Source organism: Strix aluco, chromosome 2 (genome assembly GCF_031877795.1).
Source record: "Strix aluco isolate bStrAlu1 chromosome 2, bStrAlu1.hap1, whole genome shotgun sequence".
NCBI lineage: Eukaryota > Metazoa > Chordata > Aves > Strigiformes > Strigidae > Strix > Strix aluco.
This window is the reverse complement of record NC_133932.1, coordinates 18,824,829-18,846,246: the sequence shown is the minus strand read 5'-3', so window position 1 is coordinate 18,846,246 and position 21,418 is coordinate 18,824,829. Positions and strand designations below refer to the sequence as shown.

Sequence of the window (21,418 nt, the reverse complement as noted above, 5' to 3'; positions counted from 1 at the left end):
ATTTTTTCTCAGCTTATACTTATTTTTATTATTCAGGGCTCCACCACAAAAAGTCAATGATGAACAAACATTCTAGAAACTGAATTTCGACACAGACAAATATATCAAACCCTCATTAAGCCAGAACTGTTACTTTGATGCAATCCATGCCTATGGAAGTTCTTAAGACATGACTTTTACATAATTGTGCTGTACACACAATCAAAGTGTTCCTCTGTCCAATTAGCGGCCAAGTTTGCAAATCACAGCTTCCTCACAAAGTATTTATCTTTCACAACTTTCAACGAATTCAATGCCTAACACAAGGCATTTTGTATTCAACAAGCATTTTTAGGTCTTTATAAGTGAACCATCATGGTTTTACTCTCCTCCATGTGCTTGTCACAAAAGACCTCTTCAGAACTCAAGAGAGATGTACATTTTTCAGCATATTGAAGACACCTACATACTGAGAAGAACATACTCAACCATAAGAAAACCCCATCGCACTTCTCTTCCAGATGGAGGAAAGCCTCTAATGGCAGTAATGCAAAACAAGCAACCAATGGTGAACTTTTACATCCATTAAATACAGCAGGTCAAGGTTTTCACTCAGGCAAAACTCGCCTATGTTCAACATATTTGACTGTTGAAACAGTTAAGGTTGATCAAGTGTAAAGCATAACGAACATTTTCCAAGTCAAATTAATCTGAAATGTTTGAGCTCAAGCTGACTCCCAGAACAAGAGAAAAAATTATGGCAAGCAAGAAAAGTTGTATTACCCAAGAAGGGAGAGGCACCGTTTCTGTTAAGTCCCTCCAGGATGTGACACATGTTTTGAGGCCAAATTCCATCACAGTGAAGGAACACAGGACAGTAACGTAGGGTTAGTGCCTTCCTTCTTCATCTCTTGCTATGCTATAGCATCCAATCCGTCAGTCTTTCTGTTATTCCTATTTCTACCGATATGAGAGGAACTTGTATGTTGTCATGCATCTGGTTATTTCTGACAAATAAACATTTTTGAATTTGTTAATACCAGATTTCTCTAAAAGTCTATTTTGGGACAGGCAAGTCAAGTATAAGGCTTCACCAAGAATTCCATTATGACTAGATGGTTATCGTTGGAAGACAGCGTCTTATCATTTATAGGGAAATCCATCTGCACACAGATTTACAAAAGATTTGTGAATGAGACCTACAGACTTTGTCCTTGCTTCCTACTCTGGCATCTCACATGCACAAGAATCCCTTGCAAGCTCTCGGGCTATATGCTCCAGCCTCTTCACACCTACAGTATGAGAGTCTGTGGACCTAAATGTTGTTATCCTCTGTGTCAAAACCCTAGGACACAGCCCCAGTACCGACCCTATAGGGTGAGACATGCCACACACCAGCCTAATGCACAGGGTGGGGGGAGGGGAAGATAGCAAAGTAGCTGAGAAATCTGCACAGCAAGTTAAAAGATAATAATAAAGCAAACAAGAGTTTTACAAAGCACTTATTCTATACACACTTGAATAGATATACAAATACATTTGTATTTATATGTGCATTTTATAAAACGTAAACAATTTGTTTCCAGTGGCATTACAATGTTTTACACGTGATGGTCACCGGAGTGTACTTCTTTCAGCAGAGCAAGAACAAATAATTGTTATTTACTATGGCCTGCTGCTAATGTCAAATCATGCAGCTATATTACTGAGTCATACACACACCAACAACAAAATCCATCACTGCAATCCCTTTGACAATTTTTGTCTACTGTTTATCAAGGATAGCTGGCAGGATCAATATCCAACAGTATACACTAACAGAAAACCTGAGGGAAGACATATCTGAGTAATCAGCATGCTTTTGCTTCTGAAACTTCATGCCTATGTGTACAAACAGAAAGTAGTGACAGTTTTTCCTAAACAAACCTGTTTTCCTTGTTCCACTATCAAAGTAGGTTTCACACCAAATACTGTACTTCAATGCACATTTCAGTATCAAAGTGAAAAATAATAATTTCCCAGGATTGATTCAGTTTGCAAACAATAAGTTTCCTACACATGCATAATTATTCAGATGCAGTTAGAAAATCAAGGCTTTAAATTTGAATTTTTGCAGTGGAAACCAGGTTATGGTGGCTATTGTAAGGTTCCTTATTTGCTCAAAATAATGCAAGATAAGTCAGTATGATGTAACAAGAGTGTGCAAACAACTTGTGTTCATTTAGTATCAGTGCAGTTTCCTTGCTACATAAAATCAAAATGCTACAATTAAAAAAACCAACCAAACAAACCCAAAACACAACAAATAAACCCAAACCCCAAAACATGCATATCTTTAGAAGCTTTGCAGGAGCTAGCCTGGTACTCAGTGTATAAGAACGAACTCAAACATGTAATTTTAAAGAAAGTCCGATCTCTTCAGAACGGTCCAACTCACAAAAATTCATCTTTCTGACAGTAAATATCACATTCATTTCACACAGTCCATCACACACAATATTCCTCCTACTTCAGCTAGGCAACAACGTTATTTTTAATTCACACTAATCGCAAGCCTTAAGGACAAAAGGATCCTCTGTGCAAGTGGAAAAGCAAAGTGCAAATAAAGAGAGATACAGCATGAAATAGCTTGGCACGTGACCTGGCATTTAGGAATTAAAACCAGTATGTATGAACATAAAAGTGCTATCAGTAGCATCTGCAATGTCCCCCTGCAACAGATAGTAATTTAAATTTTAATCTACTGTAAATATATACCCTTTTTTTCTAATGTATATAGTTCTTGAGTTCAGATCAAATCCAATTTTTTGCACTATTCTAGCAGTTATATGTGGTTAAGTATATTCAGAAGATTTGAACAAGTCATTATCAATTACTTTTCTATACTGTTACCTAAGATCTACTCTTATCCACAATTCCAAATTTTTTCTTAGGTTGTACTAAAAACATCTATTTAATGGTTCAACCTAAAAACTGAATTTGAAAATGTCAAACCACGATACCATTTTATCCATATTGAGAATTCAAGCTAAAATATACAGATATTGTGTAGCCTTACAGGGGCTGAAGAGTAGGTTTTTCAGTGGAAAATACATATCACTAATAATCACAAAGGTCTTAAGTACCACCATTGAAAACGGTGAAGTCTAAACCTCCTCAGACTCACACAAATTATGTAAAATAAACCATCATTTCTCAAGCACAGTAGAAAAGTGTGAACCTCTTCCAGAGCATTGGCATATTTAGGAATTTGCTATAAATGCCAATAAATCATATGGTTGTTTATACTTTAAAAAATAATGCAACTATTTAATAATTTTTTGAATTGGACAATAAGTCACAGATACTATTTAAAAAAACCAAAAACATTTAAGTTATCTCCATAAGAGACAAGTGCAGAAAAGATTGTGATACACAACTTCCCTCTCTGAAATCCAAGAAGGGGGAAGAATTCAGTGATTTTTATAGGCTTTCCATTCTCCCTGCTCTCTGAGATGTTATCAAGGGATGCCTGCTAAACAAAACACACTGTGTAATGGTGCTGAGGAAACAAAGGAGTTGATACTGATGGGTGTATCACCATATCTAACCACTGCTTCTAATCTTCTTTGTGCCACCTCTGGCGTCACCTCTACACATGCTCCCACCTACCTCCCCCCCTCCTGCTCCTTCACAAACTGACACTGGCTTTCTGCACAACGTTGCTGCATGTGTACACTGCAAGGACTATCTTTGAGGCAGGCTCACTGTGAGGTTTCACTGAGGTTTCAGCTGAAAGAAGGAAATTGAAATCAAAAGGAGGAAACTAAAAGGCTTCAATTTCAGGAGGAACTGAGGCTTCCATTAGAATTTTTTTTAATTTAAATTTGTAAGTTTGTATTATCATTCTTCTTACTTGTCTGTCCTGTATTTTGAAAGGAAAAATATACTTAAGGGCATTGAAGCAAGTTCTATCTGCAAGAAAATCACCTGCAGTGGTCTAGGAGACAGACCATATTGGCTAATATAGCCATGGAGCTGCAGGAAGTCCCAGGACCTTCTGCACCTGTGCCGTTTCACATCACAGAAAAAACACTCTGTGGATCTTCTTGGTTCTCCACTCATTCAGCCTCTCTTGACAAGTTCCCATCTCCGTCTATCCAAAAGAGTTGGCAGGAAATTGCACCCTTTGTCAACGGGATCTACTCCAGAGCAAGAGAACTGTGCCAGCTCTGCTGCAGGAAGGACCCTGTGGTGGAAAGATTTTCTCTTAAAAAGATAATTTGCAGTCTTCCAAATTAAAATTTAGTCTTATTTTGTCCCTTTTTTTTTTTTTTTTTGGTAGTCCATATCTTTCTATGCCTTTCTGTTACAGATCTTCCTTCAGTGCCTATGGGCTGGCAAAGAAGAGTAGATTTCATGAGTAAATATATACATGGGAGAAAAACCAAAAGGAATCTTACACAATATTGTATCTCTGTAGCTATTCAGAAACTTACCTTTTCCCTCTCCCTGTTTTCATGCCAGCAGGCAGGTAACTAAAGCATGACTGTAACATTAACTTCTTGGTTTCCCAGTAACAAAGACATGCTATACGTACTTATATGAGTAGGGGGTTAGTTCATATTTGCAAAATGAAAACATTTTCCAACTGAATCAGATGAAATGGCTGAAGATACGCTGCCAAAGTAGAAATCCTAACACTGAAACACTACCACAAATTCAAGTAATGAATAACAGAAAGAAGTGTTGGTTCAATTAAACAAATGTTCAATGCGTTCAGGCTGTAGTATACCTAGAAAGTTATGTTCAGGCAATTCGAGGTCAAAGAATTTGAACTTTACATTCCCACTTCTTATTTTATTTGTTTTAATTAAAATATACCATGTGAGTCTGTAAATGCCTGTTGTTTTACATTTAAAAAATTTCTTCAACCATACCACACAACACCCTTTGGGGGCTGGGCAGTTCCTGAGGATATTCCTTATGAACAATCAACTTTTTACAGTTAAAATAGAGTTCTGCATTGTGTTTCGTTGGTTACAACTAAAATAAATTTTGAAATTACTATAATAATTGGGTATTTGCTATATGTAATTGAATTTTTCTCTGCAATTAATTGCTAAACTTGAGTAATTCAGATAATTTTCAGTAAATCATTAAAGAATCAGACTTCAGTTAACAGTCACCCAGTTATTCCTATATCATGCCTAAGAAGAACTGAACTGTTGTAACTAAGTTTATATAGTGTTACTTGTTTCTGTGTAAAAAAAAGCCCCAAAACAACACACCCAAAGCCCTGATATAGCCTGTATAATACATTATACATTTGTTAAATTTAGCACAACTCTTGTCTTGGACTGACATTTAGAGAAGATATGACATTGAACTTGCTACTTTTAATTGATATTTATTAGAATCCTGTGCAGCATCTCCCCCTTCTATGCTTTGACTTGTGAACGGGGCTGGTACCAATGACTTTGCAAAGCAAGCACTTCACATTAGAGCCATTTATGATTAGTATTGCCATATTAGTGGCACTAACTCATTTATTAACGCCTAAAGAAAGAGAAGAATATGTGAATGCTGCTGCTATTTCAGGGTTTTGAGGGAAAAAAACTTGAAAGCAGATTCAAATCAAAGAGCAATAGACTGTTTACACAATCAGTTCAGAGAGGATGGTATTTTTTCAGGTTATGCCATTAAGAAATCTACGTGACAAATAGCTGTGAACCTCTTGTAATCAATGTGACTTTTCCCCACTGACTTCAGAAAAAGGAAGACAGTCCCCAAATTAATGAAAACTTCTCTATCAATCTGCCTCTGAACTGTTCTACACACATTGGGGTATACATTTAATAAGTATGGATATTTTAATCCAGTTGTGAATTCTTCTCGGACACTTTCACTCTGAAATGATGCTTTTAAATGCAAATACAATGGATAGAGAATACTGATAGATTCACAAAGAGAGATATGCATAAACCTGACATATATTGAAATAACTGAAATGTTGCCAGTTAGGTTATTTTCAACTGCCAAAATCTAATTTACTTGCTTCCCTATGATTTTAACAGCCATGGTAAAACTGATCAAAAGACTTCTTTATTCTCATTCTTGATGCTTTGTGAAACTATGAGCAATGACAAAGGCAGAATGCCATCCCTTATGTCATTTAGTACTTCCTGAACAGAGAGTGCATACCTCCACAAATATCAAAACAGAAATTTAGTTTTTCAGTCCTGTGACAGATAAGCTATATTTGCCATGAAGAGCTTATTATTCCCCACTGAGCCATGTGCTGGTGTATAATTTAAAGTCTGACACCATTTGCAAGCAGGAAAAAATATTCAAGTATTAGCAAGTGTTGCCCACTACTCAATTAATTGCCAGAACAGATTTCAAAATAAAAAATTATTATTTTGAAACTTATTTTCATGCAGAAGAAATAGTTGTCAGTTTTAAGTATGTCACAGAGTATGTCTACAAGAAGCACTGACAGAATGGTGTCAAATACTTCCAAGACTCTGATTTGTAACTCTAGCAGTGGAATGGGAGGGACAAAAGGAGTTGGGGTTGGGATTTGGGGGAGGGACCTAGAAGATGTGAAAATTGTATAAATAGGTCTCAGATCTTCTTAGCAGATTAAGACGTAGTGGTTTCTTCTCTCACCCCACCTACCTCCCCCCCTTAAAAGAAGCTAAATGCAAATTTAATGCAAATTTTACAAATTTTCCCTTAGAAAGTTAGTAACATTCAGGTATTTTACAATTTAATGGGTATGAAAGAGTTAATTCAGGATGTATTGACAAGTGACAAATCTAAACTCTGCATTTCTGATTTGTGTCTCTGCTAAGAAGCAATACCTCAAAAGAGGACATTATGGCTTTCTGAAAGATTGCTATCAACATTGGTAGTGATCTCAGTTCAGTTCACAACGCTCTAAACAGTCACACTGTAAAAATGCATTCCCAGCTGCCCCAGCATGCATCTCCACCAGCAGCTTTGGCACAAAGGGAAATGTGGCCACTCTGACAAGAGCCCATTCAACTCATGGTTTAAGCACAAGAGCTGGAAAGTGGGCACTAGTGAAATTAAATTGTTGCTCTTTAGTTCTGAAAGTATCTTACACATTTGGGCTTGCCTTAGGCATGACATTCATGAAGGAAGGCAAGACAAACGTAACTGTCAGAACTAGTACTAATATTAAAATACACTGAAGATGACTAAATGGACAACACCAGACACCTATGAAAATTATTTCAAAACAGGTATGGAAGCTCTATTAGATTATAATTTTATAAGATAGTAATTTGTTACTCTTGGGGCAAATTAGACAAGAATATGCGAACGCTCAAGGCTTTGGATATTCCATTTCATTTAGGAGGCGCCTTTTCAGCAGCAGCTGGACTGCCAACTGAATAAATGTGTGGAGTCCATGCATAGCAGAAAAATTTCCTGATATTTTTTGTGGGCTTTGGTTGCTGGTTATATTGCTCATGTACAGTTCTAGAGTATGACTCACGTAATGGGCAGAAATTCATTTGAGGGTTAATGTCTTGGAAGAAAATCCTTATCCCATTAAGAGAGAAACCTTTTGACCTTATGTAGAAAATTATACTTGCTTCCAGTAATGGCAATGTCAAAATTGTATCTTTGCAATGAGTATATTTTGATAATTAATGCCAGCAAGATCAGACAACAAAGTGATTTTCATTTTCTGATTACAGTGCATAGTGTGCTTTTAATGCTGTATATTATCCAAGGTTGCTCTGCAGCTTGCCTAATACCATCAAATCTGAGAAGCTCTTGAGCAAAATATTTGGACAATAGCAATGTCACTTGTATAATTTATGGATATGGACTCTTTCTCTTCCTTTTTGCTACAAAGCAAATGTTGAACCAAAATAGACTGGTATCTGAGTGGCTACTGAGGCTTTCTTTACAATCATTACTACTGAAAAAGTACCTTATTCTCAAGTCATTTTGAAGCTATCATGTATAGTAGAAGAGAACATACAAAGAACATGTATTCTTTAGTAGTTGTTTCTGAAGCTAACAAAACAACTAATTACTACGAAACTGTGCAGGAAAAAAAGATGGATGCCTTCTATGATTAAGTGTCACCTATCCAGCAGTCCTGGCTGGTGGAAAGTAAGTCTCAATGTGCGTTCTCCATGGATACTAGTCTAAAATTGAATCCACAAAAGCTCAGAGTCCTGGGCTTTACTCAAGTATACCACAGCATTTACAATGTTTTAGCAATGTATTCATGTTTAAAGTAATCTGAATTTTTCCATTTGTGCATGAAATTCAGTTATCACAAAGTCTGACAAAACGCATCCACTCTCTCAAGAGTGGCATAGAGAGGGTTAATTAACCACACCACCGCTTAGATTGTGCAGAGACATGCTTTTTGCTCCTGCATGTGTTCACTGTCCTACCTATGAAAGTGAGGGGCTGGTAAAGGAAGAAAATACATTTCCCTTTGTAGTCACCTCCAGCTTGAAACCTTGGTTGGAAACATCCTTAATTCTCTGTCATAGTGACAAGGTGCAGTGCTATGTTGTTCTATACATACCAGCAGAGTGTGGTCTCTGCAAAATTCTTGAAGAGAAATCACCAAGCACAGCTATCTGTGTAGTGATGTACTGACACCTGCTTCACAATGTCTTACTACATTTTTACATTAGTGTCTGTGAAAAAACACTACTAGATATATAGCATTACTTCTATATTGTGATGAAACCATTTTGAGCACTTTTGATTTTAACCTTTTGCATTAACTCTGAACGGGGCCTCAAAGTCTCTAATCAAACTTGATACCTACTGATTTTCTACTACGTTAACAAACCCCTTTATTTTGCAGAAGCATGGACAAAGATGTTATCGCTTCAGGTGAATTCATCTCCTCTGTCTTTATGTGCTCACAGAAAAGATCTAAGTCCAAGTTAACGACTCGATTCCCTTTTTAGGCATATGGAGGAAAAAGATTTTTTTTTTTCCAGTCACTGCTCCTCTCATCCTGCAATAGATATCTAAAACATGGCAGAGTAATCCTGCTCCAAAGTATGCACTTACCTCCAGTAACTACAGAAGGAGTCACAGTGACTAGCTGATCTATACACATACACATTGTGAGCACCTAGAGTTAGACAAAATGAAGGGCATCTTTAGTAACTAAATGTTTTCTTAGAAATCCATAATATCACGACTTCAAATAACTTTGCTTATTTCTGGACAAGAGGCATTCCTTGAACATGTGATGTAATATTTCCAATATACAATAAGCTATTTGCTGTGCATATAACATCATAAGACTTTTTTTTTTTTTAAATTAAAAGAAAATAATTTTTTTTTAAAAATCAAACCATGTTTTCTTACCATGGCAGGAGCCATCCACTTCTTCATATCCTACAGTGCAGATGCATCGTCCTAGAGGCACAAGCCAATCTCCATCTGCTCCACAATACAATTTTGGAGTATCACGTTCCTCAGCACTCTTCACACAGGAGCCCCGTACTTCCACCAAAGAGGAAGAATCAACCCTTGGTATAGTATCAGGAAACATAGCCAAATTACGGACCGTGAAAGGGCACTTTTTGTAATAAACACGGACTGAGACCAAAGCAATGCAAGCTCCAATGTCCTGAAAAGCAAGATAGAATCCTTTCTTGTTTATTGGCCCAACCTCACGAACTTCTGTGTTGAGTTTAAGGATGCGGTCACCCAAGTCCATCTGGGTAAAGCTCTCATCAGCTGCAATAGTATCAATTTTGGTGTACTGGTTTGGCTTGAATTTTACTCCATGAGACTCATCTGACTCCATGTAGTAGAGATTGAAAGTTTCCTTGCAGGTTCCCAGTACCCATGGAATACTGTTGCAGTCCCTCAGGGTAAACTTCATTTCCACATAAATTTTCTGTGCAGCGTCACGGGAGACCCAGTTTGTTTGAAGCCAGTTGTTTTGGTTTGGTTCCATCACATTACATACCTGGTAAGTATGAATGGGACGGTTGTGTTCATCCATTTCAGTTATGGCATCCCACTGGAAAGAAAATAAAATCATTTGAAAACTAAGAAAAATACGTATTATGAGTATGCATATACACAGACCCCACATATGCACACAGACATGTGCCCCATGTATATGCACCTATGGCTTAACTAAGAATAATCATTTACTTAAAGTTTAGTGGAAAGACAGTAGTTAAAAGCAGATACCAACTACAGAACGATACAACAAGTTTTATTTCAGAAACTCTATGATAAATTTCTATTAATAAAAACATTTAAAAAATAATGTGGCTCAGTAGAAGAGGGAAATAATGGCCATGTTTATATTAGCAAATTTTAATAAGTCTGAGAACATTCCTGGGCATGTCATTCAATCATCTATGCTGAAAAAAAGTTGCTAGAACAGTTCCTGTTTGGTATGCCAGGGGGCTGCATAGAGGCTCTCAAAAAACATGAATCTTTGAAAAATTAGCCATGTGCTACGTATGAAAGGCTTATCAAATGCCTAATTTACTACATAATCCGCCACTCTAAAGGATTACCAACATGCCCAAAGTAGCTTCAACATAATTGAGCCAACTTTCCACTAAGCACTCCTCATATCAATATAGCATTAGATACAGATGTTTTCTACACACACCTAGTTACAGTTCTTCATCCAAGAATAGTGTGTTCCACCAGAAGTTTTTGCATGGGTTTAGATCCACTGTTGTCTTATGGCATTGACATATCAAATAAGCCAAAAACCTGTTCATAAATATCACTCAAATCACCAGACTACGTTGTTTTAATGCTATGAAACATCAAAATATACATTATTCATGTTCATGGTCTAGCATATCTGGAATAGATTTATTATGAATACATATTTAGTTAAAATTATTTGGTGGCAAAAAAGATGCATAATCTTAAAATAGAGAAAGCAGATGTTGAAAAGTTTATGGACTATTTTAACTCTTACCAACTTTCTCAAATTTTGCAGTTAATTTGGTTAAATTCACTGTAAGGCATTCTACAATTTTTATTAATTACACACAGTGTATACACATAACACGCCGAAGCACATGTTCAAATTATGCGCAATATTCAATTCTGAGTACAAAACCAAGATACTGACCTTACACATCATTGTTCAAACATACATTCAAATTCGGTTAGCCCATGATACATCATTGCTGCATATTTTTCTACTCTAATACACACAGTATCAATATTTTTAAAATTAAAGCTACAGTCCTAAAGATGCATTTTGACTACTTGAGCAGCTGAGTATTCACAATGCCTACTTATTTCAGTATTACAAAGAAAATATGGTTGGCCTGTGGCCTACCAGACTGAGAAAATGTAGGAAGTACAAGTCCAGTTTACCCTTTCTGAGCAATAAAAAATTATATATATCACCATTTAGTAACACTGTGGAAAGACAAACTTTATCGTTCACTTTTTTTCCTCTGAAAGAGGAAGGTATTATTTAAGACTTCAGTCCTCATTTTCAGAAAAATTCCCAGACATCAGACAACTCTTAAGGCCCATGTGAACATGTAGAAACTAACTGGCTTTACTTTGAATTTTAAGAACAAATAATGTCACAACATGGATTTGGGGGAACATGCACATCCTCCAAGACCTTTCACATAATCTTTATGTAAAAATAAAACAAATCAACACAAAAGCACACAACAACATGGGGGCTGGGAAGAATGTACCACCTTCTTTAGGAATGAACTGATCCATCATGTTGGAAGCAGCAGAAAAAAAAAAATAACCTGTGACTCCATTAGACTGAAAACTTTGTTTTAAGCAGTGGCTGAAATTAATGGGGAAAAAGGAATTACAAGTGCTGCCAGATGTGACCAGAGGACTGGGATTCCTAGTCATGGTAGTGTAGTGTAGTAGTAGTGTGCACCTGGGAGCTATGCAGAAAAGCCAGGTAAGTGAAGGCCTTCGCAGGCCATCACTTTTGGGGATTCTTCCTATTACAGCAAGAAGATAACCTTGTCTGAAGATCCTGTCCCAAGAATCACAAAACATACTTCTCATATGATAGCCAGACAATGGCAAAGACTTGGCAAACAATCTGCTGACTCTTCAGAGATTCTTATATGACTAAGAACTTCTGGCCTCTAGGTCTTGTACGCATTCAGGAAAGAGCAAAGCTGCTACTTCAGCATTCATGGCAAGACCAGAACAAACTCAGATTTGGTAAAAACTGCATGATGAAGGACTAGTTAGCACAGCGCTTCTTGTGCCGTTGTCCCTACATTGTTTGAACTATGGTTAAAGTCTACCCTGTAGCAAGCAATATAACACCCCAAGTAGACCTTGGCTTTGGGAAAGAAAAAGGGGACTTTAATGCTCTGGAAGAGGCCAGGACTCTTTCCTTTTGCTAAGCATGAACCCACACAGCTTGAATTCATTCAAAATTCCACAGCTGTGAAGGATTAAAGAAAATAATTAAAATAATTTTAAAATAAAAAAAAAAATAAAATCCACAGCTCCAAGCCTTAAAACCTCATCAGAAGAGGTTCTTTAAAAACACAATAAATATGTCCTTCAGCTGCTGATCCCCATTTTGCCTACCATATCTGTTACATGAGCCAAGGACATACCACCTTTTGCTTCACACATAAAACATGTACTATAAGTTTAAGCATTATTACACAAATTTGTGTTATATACAAATATAACCACAATGTAGATTTAGAAAAAAACAAACAGAAGCACAAAAGGTTTTCTGCATTTATTTGTGTATCAAACCACATTAAAAGGAAGATGTGCTATACACTCCTGAGAGGTCTCAAAAACAAACAAAAAAATCCCCAAAACCCCTTCAAAACAAACCCACAAAAACCAAACAAAGAAATCCCCAAAAAATAAAAAAATGCCACCACACCAAACCCAGAATAAAGGAGTAGTAGGTGGGATAACAACGTAGTTTTTAAAATATAGAGCAGCCTTCAGAATGAGAGTAAACTAGCCTAAAGCAAAGAAACCTCAACACACTACTGCCTCCTAAAAAAATTAAGAAAACAATAATCCAACATATCTTCCCCTTACCATGAGATTCTCTTTAGAAATATTTATATATTCACTTTGAATCAATATCTCTATTTGAACTTAGAAATTAAAGCCCTGAAGTTAGCTGCTAACTGTGTAGTTAATAATATAAATCTATTACATGTGTAGTAAAAGCTCAGCACTTCAATAACTGGTTTAAAAGAATAAAACAAGATGATCAAACATGGAGAGTACTTTAGTTCATTCAAAGCATACCTTGCGTGCTTCATGCCTGTGCCTTTCCATTGTGCTCTCAGATAGCCTGATAACAACTCCCAATTTATAAAAATTCATGCATTGGGCAAGAAAAACGTTTAAAAGGCATTTACAAAAATGTATAACAGAAGTAGTAGTCTAATCATCATACATACAAAATATCTTCAGAAGAGATTAGTATCTAACGTTTCAACCTAGCCCTCACACTAAGACATACCGTATAAGGTATGGTTATAAATACAGCTGTAAGTTTGTTGGCATGTGCTCTTAACTACTAGTCCCAGATATTGAGTACAAATGAGGTGAACTCCACCACCCCAAAATGTCAATGTAATTTACTGAAAAGTCTGACAGAACTCAATCTGTGATAGTCTCTGACAAGGACACATTCTTCCTGTGTGAAATACAATCTGCTTTTAATCTTACGGAAGTGTTGCATTTTTCTTCTGATAAAAACTGCCAGGAAATATTAAGCAATAGTTAAATTCAGCGCAGACAACAAAAAGCCAAACAATATAACTGCACGCTAGTTTTCTTGTGTATTTCATATTGTAGCTCCTAATTAATTAATTAGAATTAAAACTGGCCAGTACTGTCAAAGGCAAGAAGAAAACCTTCTATAGGTACATCAGTGATAAAAGGAAGACTAGGGAAAACATGGGCCTTCTCTGGAAGGAAATGGGAGACCTGGTTACCCAGGATATGGAGAAGGATGAGGTAGTCAACAAATTTTCTGCCTCAGTCTTCACCAGCAAGGGCTCCAGCCACACCATCCAAGACACAGGATATAAAAGCAGGGACTGGGAGAATGAAGAACCACCCACTGTAGGAGAAGATCAGGTTCAAGACCATCTAAGGAACTTGAAGGGGTACAAGTCCATGGGACTTGATGAGATACATCTGCAGCTCCCGAGGGAACTGGCGGATAAAGTGACGAAGCCACTATCCATCACATTTGAGAAGTCGTGGCAGTCCAGTGGAGTTCCGCTGACTGTAAAAGAGGAAACATGACCTTATTTTTAAAAAATGAAAGAGACCTAGGGAACTACAGGCCAGTCAGTCTCACTTCTGTGCCCAGCAAGATCATGGAGCGTATCCTCTTGGAAACCACGCTAGGGCACATGGAAAATAAGGAGGTGATTGGTGACAACTAACATGGCTTCACTAAGGGCAAATTGTGCCTGATGAACTTGGTGGCCTACAACAGGGTTACAGCGTTGATGGATAAGTGAAGAGCAACTGACATCATCTACCTGGACTTGTGCAAAGCACTTGACACTGTCCCACGTGACATCCTTGTCTCTGTTGGAGAGACAGGAGTTTGATGGATGGACCACTTGGTGGATAAGGAATTGGCTGGATGGTCACACTTGAAGAGTTGTGGTCAACAGCTCGATGTCTGAGTGGAGACCAGCAATGAGTGGCGTCCCTCAGGGGTTGTGAGAGACTGAAATGTCCTATGACTGTCTCAAAGCTTGTGTCTGTGCAAACCTCCAAGAGAAGCTGCTGCGGCCTGTGAATTGGTCTGGGGGATGTCGCCCAGAGAAGCGGGAGTGTATTGAAGGATGCACCCCCCCACTCCTTTGCGGTTGCATTGTCAGACTCCGTAGATAAGCCTCAAAGGGGCAGAGGTGTGCTGAGTTGGCCCATCCTGTAGCCATTTGTGGCCCTATTGTGTAGGCCAGACACCACGCCTGCATTGCTAATGAACCGACAAGAGGCAAACCTTCCTGCCCTGAAGCCACATGCAACAAAACCCGTGGGACCAGAGAAAAAAAACCTAGAGGCGAGCAGATATGCTAATCAGCGGATATGATGAACTTAAAAAGGCAGCAGAAAATTTTGCTCGTTGTGCATCTACCATCAAAGCCAGATCTGTGTGCACCCAGCACCGAAGAACTGAAGACTGAGGACCAACAGGACGCCGCTGGATCCATGGTGGTGACTATTCTTGCAGCCCTATCCCCCATCCTTGCTTTATTTCTGTCTTTTCCTTCCATTCTGTCCTATCACTACCCCTCTTCACTTTTTTAATAATAAAAAACCTGTTTTGGGTATACGGCATTTGACCTCGTTTGTGTCTTAATCTCACGCTTGGGATCGTATCGAAACCTCCCCCGACATTGGATCGGGACAGGGGTTGGTGTTGGGACCAGCATTGTTTAACATCTTTGCTGGCAACATGGACAGTGGGACTGAGTGCACCCTCAGTAAGCTTGCTGACAATGCCAAGCTGTGTGGCGCGGTTGATGCGCTGGAGGGAAGGGATGTCATCCAGAGGGACCTGGACAGGCTGGAGAGGTGGGCTCCTGCAAACCTCATGAAGTTCAACAAGGCCAAGTGCAAGGTCCTGCACATGGGTCAGGGCAATGCCAAGCACAAATACAGGCTGGGTGAGGAGTGGATTGAGAGCAGCCCTGAGGAGAAGGACTTGGGGGTATTGGTGGATGGAAAGCTGACTATGAGCCAGCAATGTGCACTCACAGCCCAGAAAGCCAACCACATCCTGGGCTGCATCAAGAGAAGTGTGACCAGCAGGTCAAGGGAGAGGATTCTCCCCCTCTACTCTGCTCTGCTCTTGTGAGAACCCCCCTGCAGTGTTGTGTCCAGCTCTGGGGTCCCCAATATAAGAAGGACATGGACCTGCTCAAGTGGGTCCAGAGGAGGCCACGAAGATGAGCACCTCCCCTGTGAGGAGAGGCTGAGAGAGTTGGGGTTGTTCAGCCTGGAGAAGAGAAGGCTCCAGGGAGACCTTAGAGCGGCCTTCCAGTACCTAAAGGGGGCTACAGGAAAGATGGGGAGGGACTCTTGATCAGGCAGTGTAGGGATAGAAGGAGGGGTAACAGTTTTAAACTGAAAGAAGGTAGATTTAGATTAGACTAAAGTAAGAAATTCTTTCCTGTGAGGGTGGTGAGACACTGGCACAGGTTGCCCAGAGAAGCTGTGGCTGCCCCCTCCCTGGCAGTGTTCAAGGCCAGGTTGGACGGGGCTTTGAGCAACCTGGTCTAGTGGAAGGTGTCCCTGCCCGTGGCAGGGGGGCTGGAACTAGATGATCTTTAAGGTCCCTTCCAACCCAAACCATTCTATGATTCTATTCTCTAAGAAGTATTTATAAATATTTTAGTTGTGCAAAATTTTTCTTTTCTTAAACCTTAAGAACAAATGAACAAAAGCATCTTATTGGTGATGTCTGCATGAGAACATGGTAGCTCCCCCCAGCATACCTAACCTGACATGGACAAAAGTTGGCAGAAGCTGTCTGGTTTAGAGAAGCTGACAGTTCAGACTTCCTTCAAACCAAGCCTCTTGGCATCCCAATGCACTACGTTACTTTCAAAATTCTTTTTATTACATTCCTTTCAGTTAAGGAAAACCTGTGATAATGTTGATGGAAGAAGCAGCAGCATAAAGCTAATTCTTACAACTGAAGTTCTATGACTTATGAAGTGTTCAAAACATTGTTTGGAGGAAAGACTTCAAAATTCTGTTTTAACATTGTAATGAACAGCAGCCAGGATAAGAGGTTACATTTTACTTTCATATGTGGCATAAAGGAGGAGTAAATGTCACTAAAATAGAAGAACATAGAATTTGAAGAGTGATAGAAGATTTTAAGATTACTTGTCACATTCAAGTACAAACCAGGAGATCAGGCTACAAACCAGTTCAATAAAATCTCAACTGTTTTCATATCTCTACAAGCTCCTTAACAACCCTTCTGTTTCATTTTAGAACTTCACTAATATTTAACAGCTGTACAGAGAACACTATAAAGAAGCAGTTACCTAATTTAAATCTTGTACTAGCTATATGTAATACTGAAATCTGTTTTCAGTGTTCCCCTGTTTTTGTTATTCTTATTTTAAACCAAACACTACAGATTTACAAAATCTCTAAGAGCCATTTATTACAATTCAGTAGATTGTATCAGCAAAGGCTGTATGAACAATACAAAAAGAGATTACATTTCACATATTTTATGTTATTTTTAAACACATTACTGTCCGATAAGGAAATGTCTTTGTCATACCATGCTACAGAAAAGTAAACAAGTGGACCATTTTCAGCCTGATGGAAGCAGTCATAATTTCCCTGAAGACACCAATTTTTTCAAATTATTCTGAATCCTGACTTATCTTTAAACCACAGTCAGCCTCTTAAGCAAACCCTTATTGAGGTCAAATAGTGTTGCTTAAAGAAAAGATGTTAAATTGACGATTGGCATGATTTGCCCACTACTAGCCATACAAAACATTGCATTAAAAGGGCAACACAGAAAGGACTGAGAGGATATTAGCTCGCCCCGTCGTCACCTCCTAGCCCTCTGTGGCAGCACTGTGAAGTTGCATGTTCCCACATCAACCCTACAGCTCCTCTTTAGTAGCGAGCAGTCACGGCACTGCACCAGGGCCAGGAATAGTGCATCTTTTCTCACGTGAAGACCTGCACTGCGGGATCTTCTCCACCATGTCACCTGAGTCTCTCATTTCCCACACTGGCAACTTCCATTGTGTCATTTGTGTAGAAGCAAGGCCGAGCAGATTCTCACTATTTAGCAGCAGTCCTGTTTGTGCTTGAAGAATTCGTTAGAATATTTTATTTGTATGTCAAACTTTACTGTAAAAAGCTTTTCCAATTAATGAGGGTAGTTATATCAAGCAGTTGAAAATGTCTATTTCACAATGAGCTGGTATCTAGATAATTTCACATGCAGTGAAAGACACTTTTCCCACAAGTTGTCACACTGATTGATGAATTAATGGTGGGTTCTTAATCTCAGACAACAGTTATTCAGGCACTGATCTCAGCAGCAGTTTGGTAATCTAGGACGGCAGTTTCAGCATCTTGCATAGCTCAAGATGCTTTTTATCGACATTTTATTTCATTTAAAGGAAAAGGTAGGGACACTGGATATCTTAGGGCCACGCACTTACTCAGCAGTTAAAGTAATGGAAGAGACCATCTGCCCTTACAAATTTTGTTGCATTTCTATCTTAAGCTAGAAGGTTGTGCCCCCTTTCTCCTTATCCTTTCACTCAAAAGATAATGCTCTAAAAATGAAGGGTTCTGCACTTACACAGTTCCTAACCAGTGTATCTTAGCTCACTGCTGAATAAGAAAATGTTGTTGCAAACTTAGCATGCAACACATTAGGATATTAAGTACACAATGGGACCCCTGAGTAAAATAGTCTACACATCTTTTTTTGTTGAGCAAAACACATAGGGATAAGTACTGACTTTCCATGCAGAGAACTGAAGGAAAAAGTTGTGCCTGAAAAGAACATGGGATAGGAGACTGGGGAACGAAACCTGTAGGCTTCAGCCATTCTGCATTTGACTGCCTCCTAGGAAAACAGATCTGTAGAAGGAACTCCTCAACAGTAGAAAGTCTTCTTATCTATCTGACAACAGAAGAAAGATTTCCTTTCTCTAGCAAGCAACAAAATGTAAGGTTCATGCTATACAGATCTGGTTTACTCTGTTGGTTTCAGAGAGCTAGGTAATTTTGGAAATATAGCTGTCAACTACTTCTTACACAAAAACATAGGCTGGCATTTGAAAATTCAGTGAACCTGAGCTGTAGCAATGTCATTTTCTGACTTATATCCCCCATTGTCCACAGATGTCCACTTGGAACTGGTCACGTCCCTAATAGTAAAAGGGATGGGCTATGTTTGTTGTAAAGAACTGCTGCTATCCTAAAAAACAGTCCAGAGAAAGTTACAAGTGTGTCCATTCAACTCACGTACCCAAGGAGAGTTAAGCAAGCATTTCTATATTTATGACATCCAATGAGGGTAAAAAGAAAGCAAATAGTATTTTTCTAATATTTTAACTGGTTCTCTTATTTTGTCATTTTTATCAATGGTTTATTACTTATTTTGTTCATCAATATTTGCAGTTCTCAGCTGAGAGTCATCTAATGAAATCTACAAGTGAATTCTCACTTTCAACTGTTCACTACTGACAATCTTTTAGATCCCATTTCCATGGAAACAAGCTGAATGATAGAAATACAGAGAGTTTTAAAAGTTTTTAAAATTCCCTTATACTATCTCCAGTGAGATGATCTCCATAGAAATGAGATCAGAAAGGTCTAAGCTAAGAAACAATAGAGAAGGACCTGCACTTGGCATGCAAAGCTGCTGGCTCCATCTGCAAACGCAGATTTAAACACGTAGCTGGTGTAGTGGCATTCAAGCGGAACAAGCTATACTACATCACAATTGCAGAAAAAAAACTTTTCTCAAATTAACATGCTTATAAAATGAACATTTTAACATACAGTTGGCATTTAAAACATGACACTGAAAACAGCAAGATTAAAAAGAACTACAGAATTACTGTAAATTAAAGGTATTGAGTTAATATTTTTCCCCATTCCCTCTAACTTATTTTTCTTTGCCTCCACCTTTTTTCAAGATCTACAATTCTGTATGTGAAAACAGATGCTCAGACTTCCAAAGCCCAATAAGACAAGTGATAATACTGAACTTAAGAAATACGCCTATTTAAAAGAACAACAACAAAAAAAAAAAAAAGAAAAAAGGCAGACAATACTCCACTGCAAGTACAAGTTGGCATAGCAAACAAAATAAAACAGCAATTAAACTACTTATGATTTTACATTTTTAAATCAAGCTGATTTAAAGTTGCTTAGGGAACGCATATAAATATATAGCTTGCATTAAATTAGCTCTGTAGAACTATAACTACAATTGCAGCACAGGTTTAGAGGGAAACATGACATCTGTTTTCTACATAGGCAGCAGCATATAGGCATGGCCTATTGACAGTCAGTGGCAAACCCCTCAAAATCTGTAGGAGTAAAAGGGAAGAACAAGATCAGAATTTTTAAAAAGTCACATAAAGAATAACTAGGGAAATATAAACAAGACACTACAGGAAAGAAAGTGGCAGATTATTCTGTGTTCTCCAAATGCAAGCATTGATAAGTCTTGGGCTGTGGAACAACTGGTCTATGGCTGAAGTGGCCAGGACGATTCAGAAAACTGTTAATGAACTCAAAATTGAAAATTCAAAACGGTGAGATGCTTTTCTGTTGTTTACATGAAGTGCTGAATACTGAACGGCCATGACGATGAGCTGCTCCAGATGATCCAACTTTGCTCTGGAAACTGTTCTGGTTCATATGAATGTTTTCTTCAGACTCTCACTTGGGGATTAGCCAGTATAGGAGTTTGGGATCAGAAGGCAAAATAGGACAACCCTGCTGTAGTTCTGTAGAACACATTGCGGCTGTTCCAAAAGAAAAGGGAGTCACAGGTCCTGAAAGTGGATGTTTATGCAGGAAAGATCGAGATGCCAAGAAACCATGTTGATGTTTCAAAACATATAATCTGACGGAGGGCTCAAACTACTGAGGCAGTCAATCCATTTGATTTACCAGAATCTAGACAGCAGTATCATAACACAGCCATGAAAAAGTTACTCATGGAATAATGTTTCTGCTGTCTGGATATGGCAGAGAAAGTATAAAACAGGAGCCAGAATAGTAATACACTTTTTCTTCCATTCTAGATCGTAAGGCAAAGCGCATTCAGAAAAGGGGTACATAATAAAAATGGAAAGAAAAACAAAAAAAGAATTCACACATACATGCATATACATGAAGGCTGTTTATAACAAACTGATATATAATTGAAGCCAACCATTAACATACAAAATGCCATTCTTAGTACTCTGGAACAAGACCATTGTTTCCCTGAATGCGTTATGGACTATAAAAGATTCATTGACTTGCATGAAGGATCTGCAAGGCTAGCATGCCAGACTGTAATTTTCTTTCTAAATGAGACACACTAGTAGAACCTCAGCAGGTGGTGAGAGATGCCACAATTCAGTGATGAAAAGTGCTGCTGATCACCTTTCTAGGGTCATCTTATCCTTATGTAATGCAACACTTCCCGACATATTCAGAATTGAATGGAAAGAGAGCAGAAAGTCTACACCTCTTCCAGATACTATAGCTCTACTCAATCCTGCTGTGTACCCTTCAAGATCTGTCTGTACACCATCTCTGGGGCCTGTGCCATAGCTTGCTGGCCTCTGGTTTACAGATGAAATCATAATAATAAAATGAATATATAAACCAGTGGTTTACAGGTATCTGCTACTAGAACAGAGCTGAATGTATCATAAGAGTT

The 21,418-nt window shown here is 38.3% G+C and overlaps 1 protein-coding gene across 3 annotated transcripts in view; it reads right to left on the bottom strand.

The window, feature by feature from the left end:
- EPHA6 (EPH receptor A6) overlaps positions 1-21,418 on the bottom strand; it is a 528,684-nt gene that overhangs the window by 387,728 nt on the left and 119,538 nt on the right. For all 3 annotated transcript variants that reach the window (XM_074812331.1, XM_074812313.1, XM_074812322.1), the window contains exon 3: positions 9,343-10,006. In XM_074812331.1, coding sequence (XP_074668432.1) covers positions 9,343-10,006 — 664 coding nt within the window. The remainder of the gene's footprint in view (positions 1-9,342; positions 10,007-21,418) is intronic.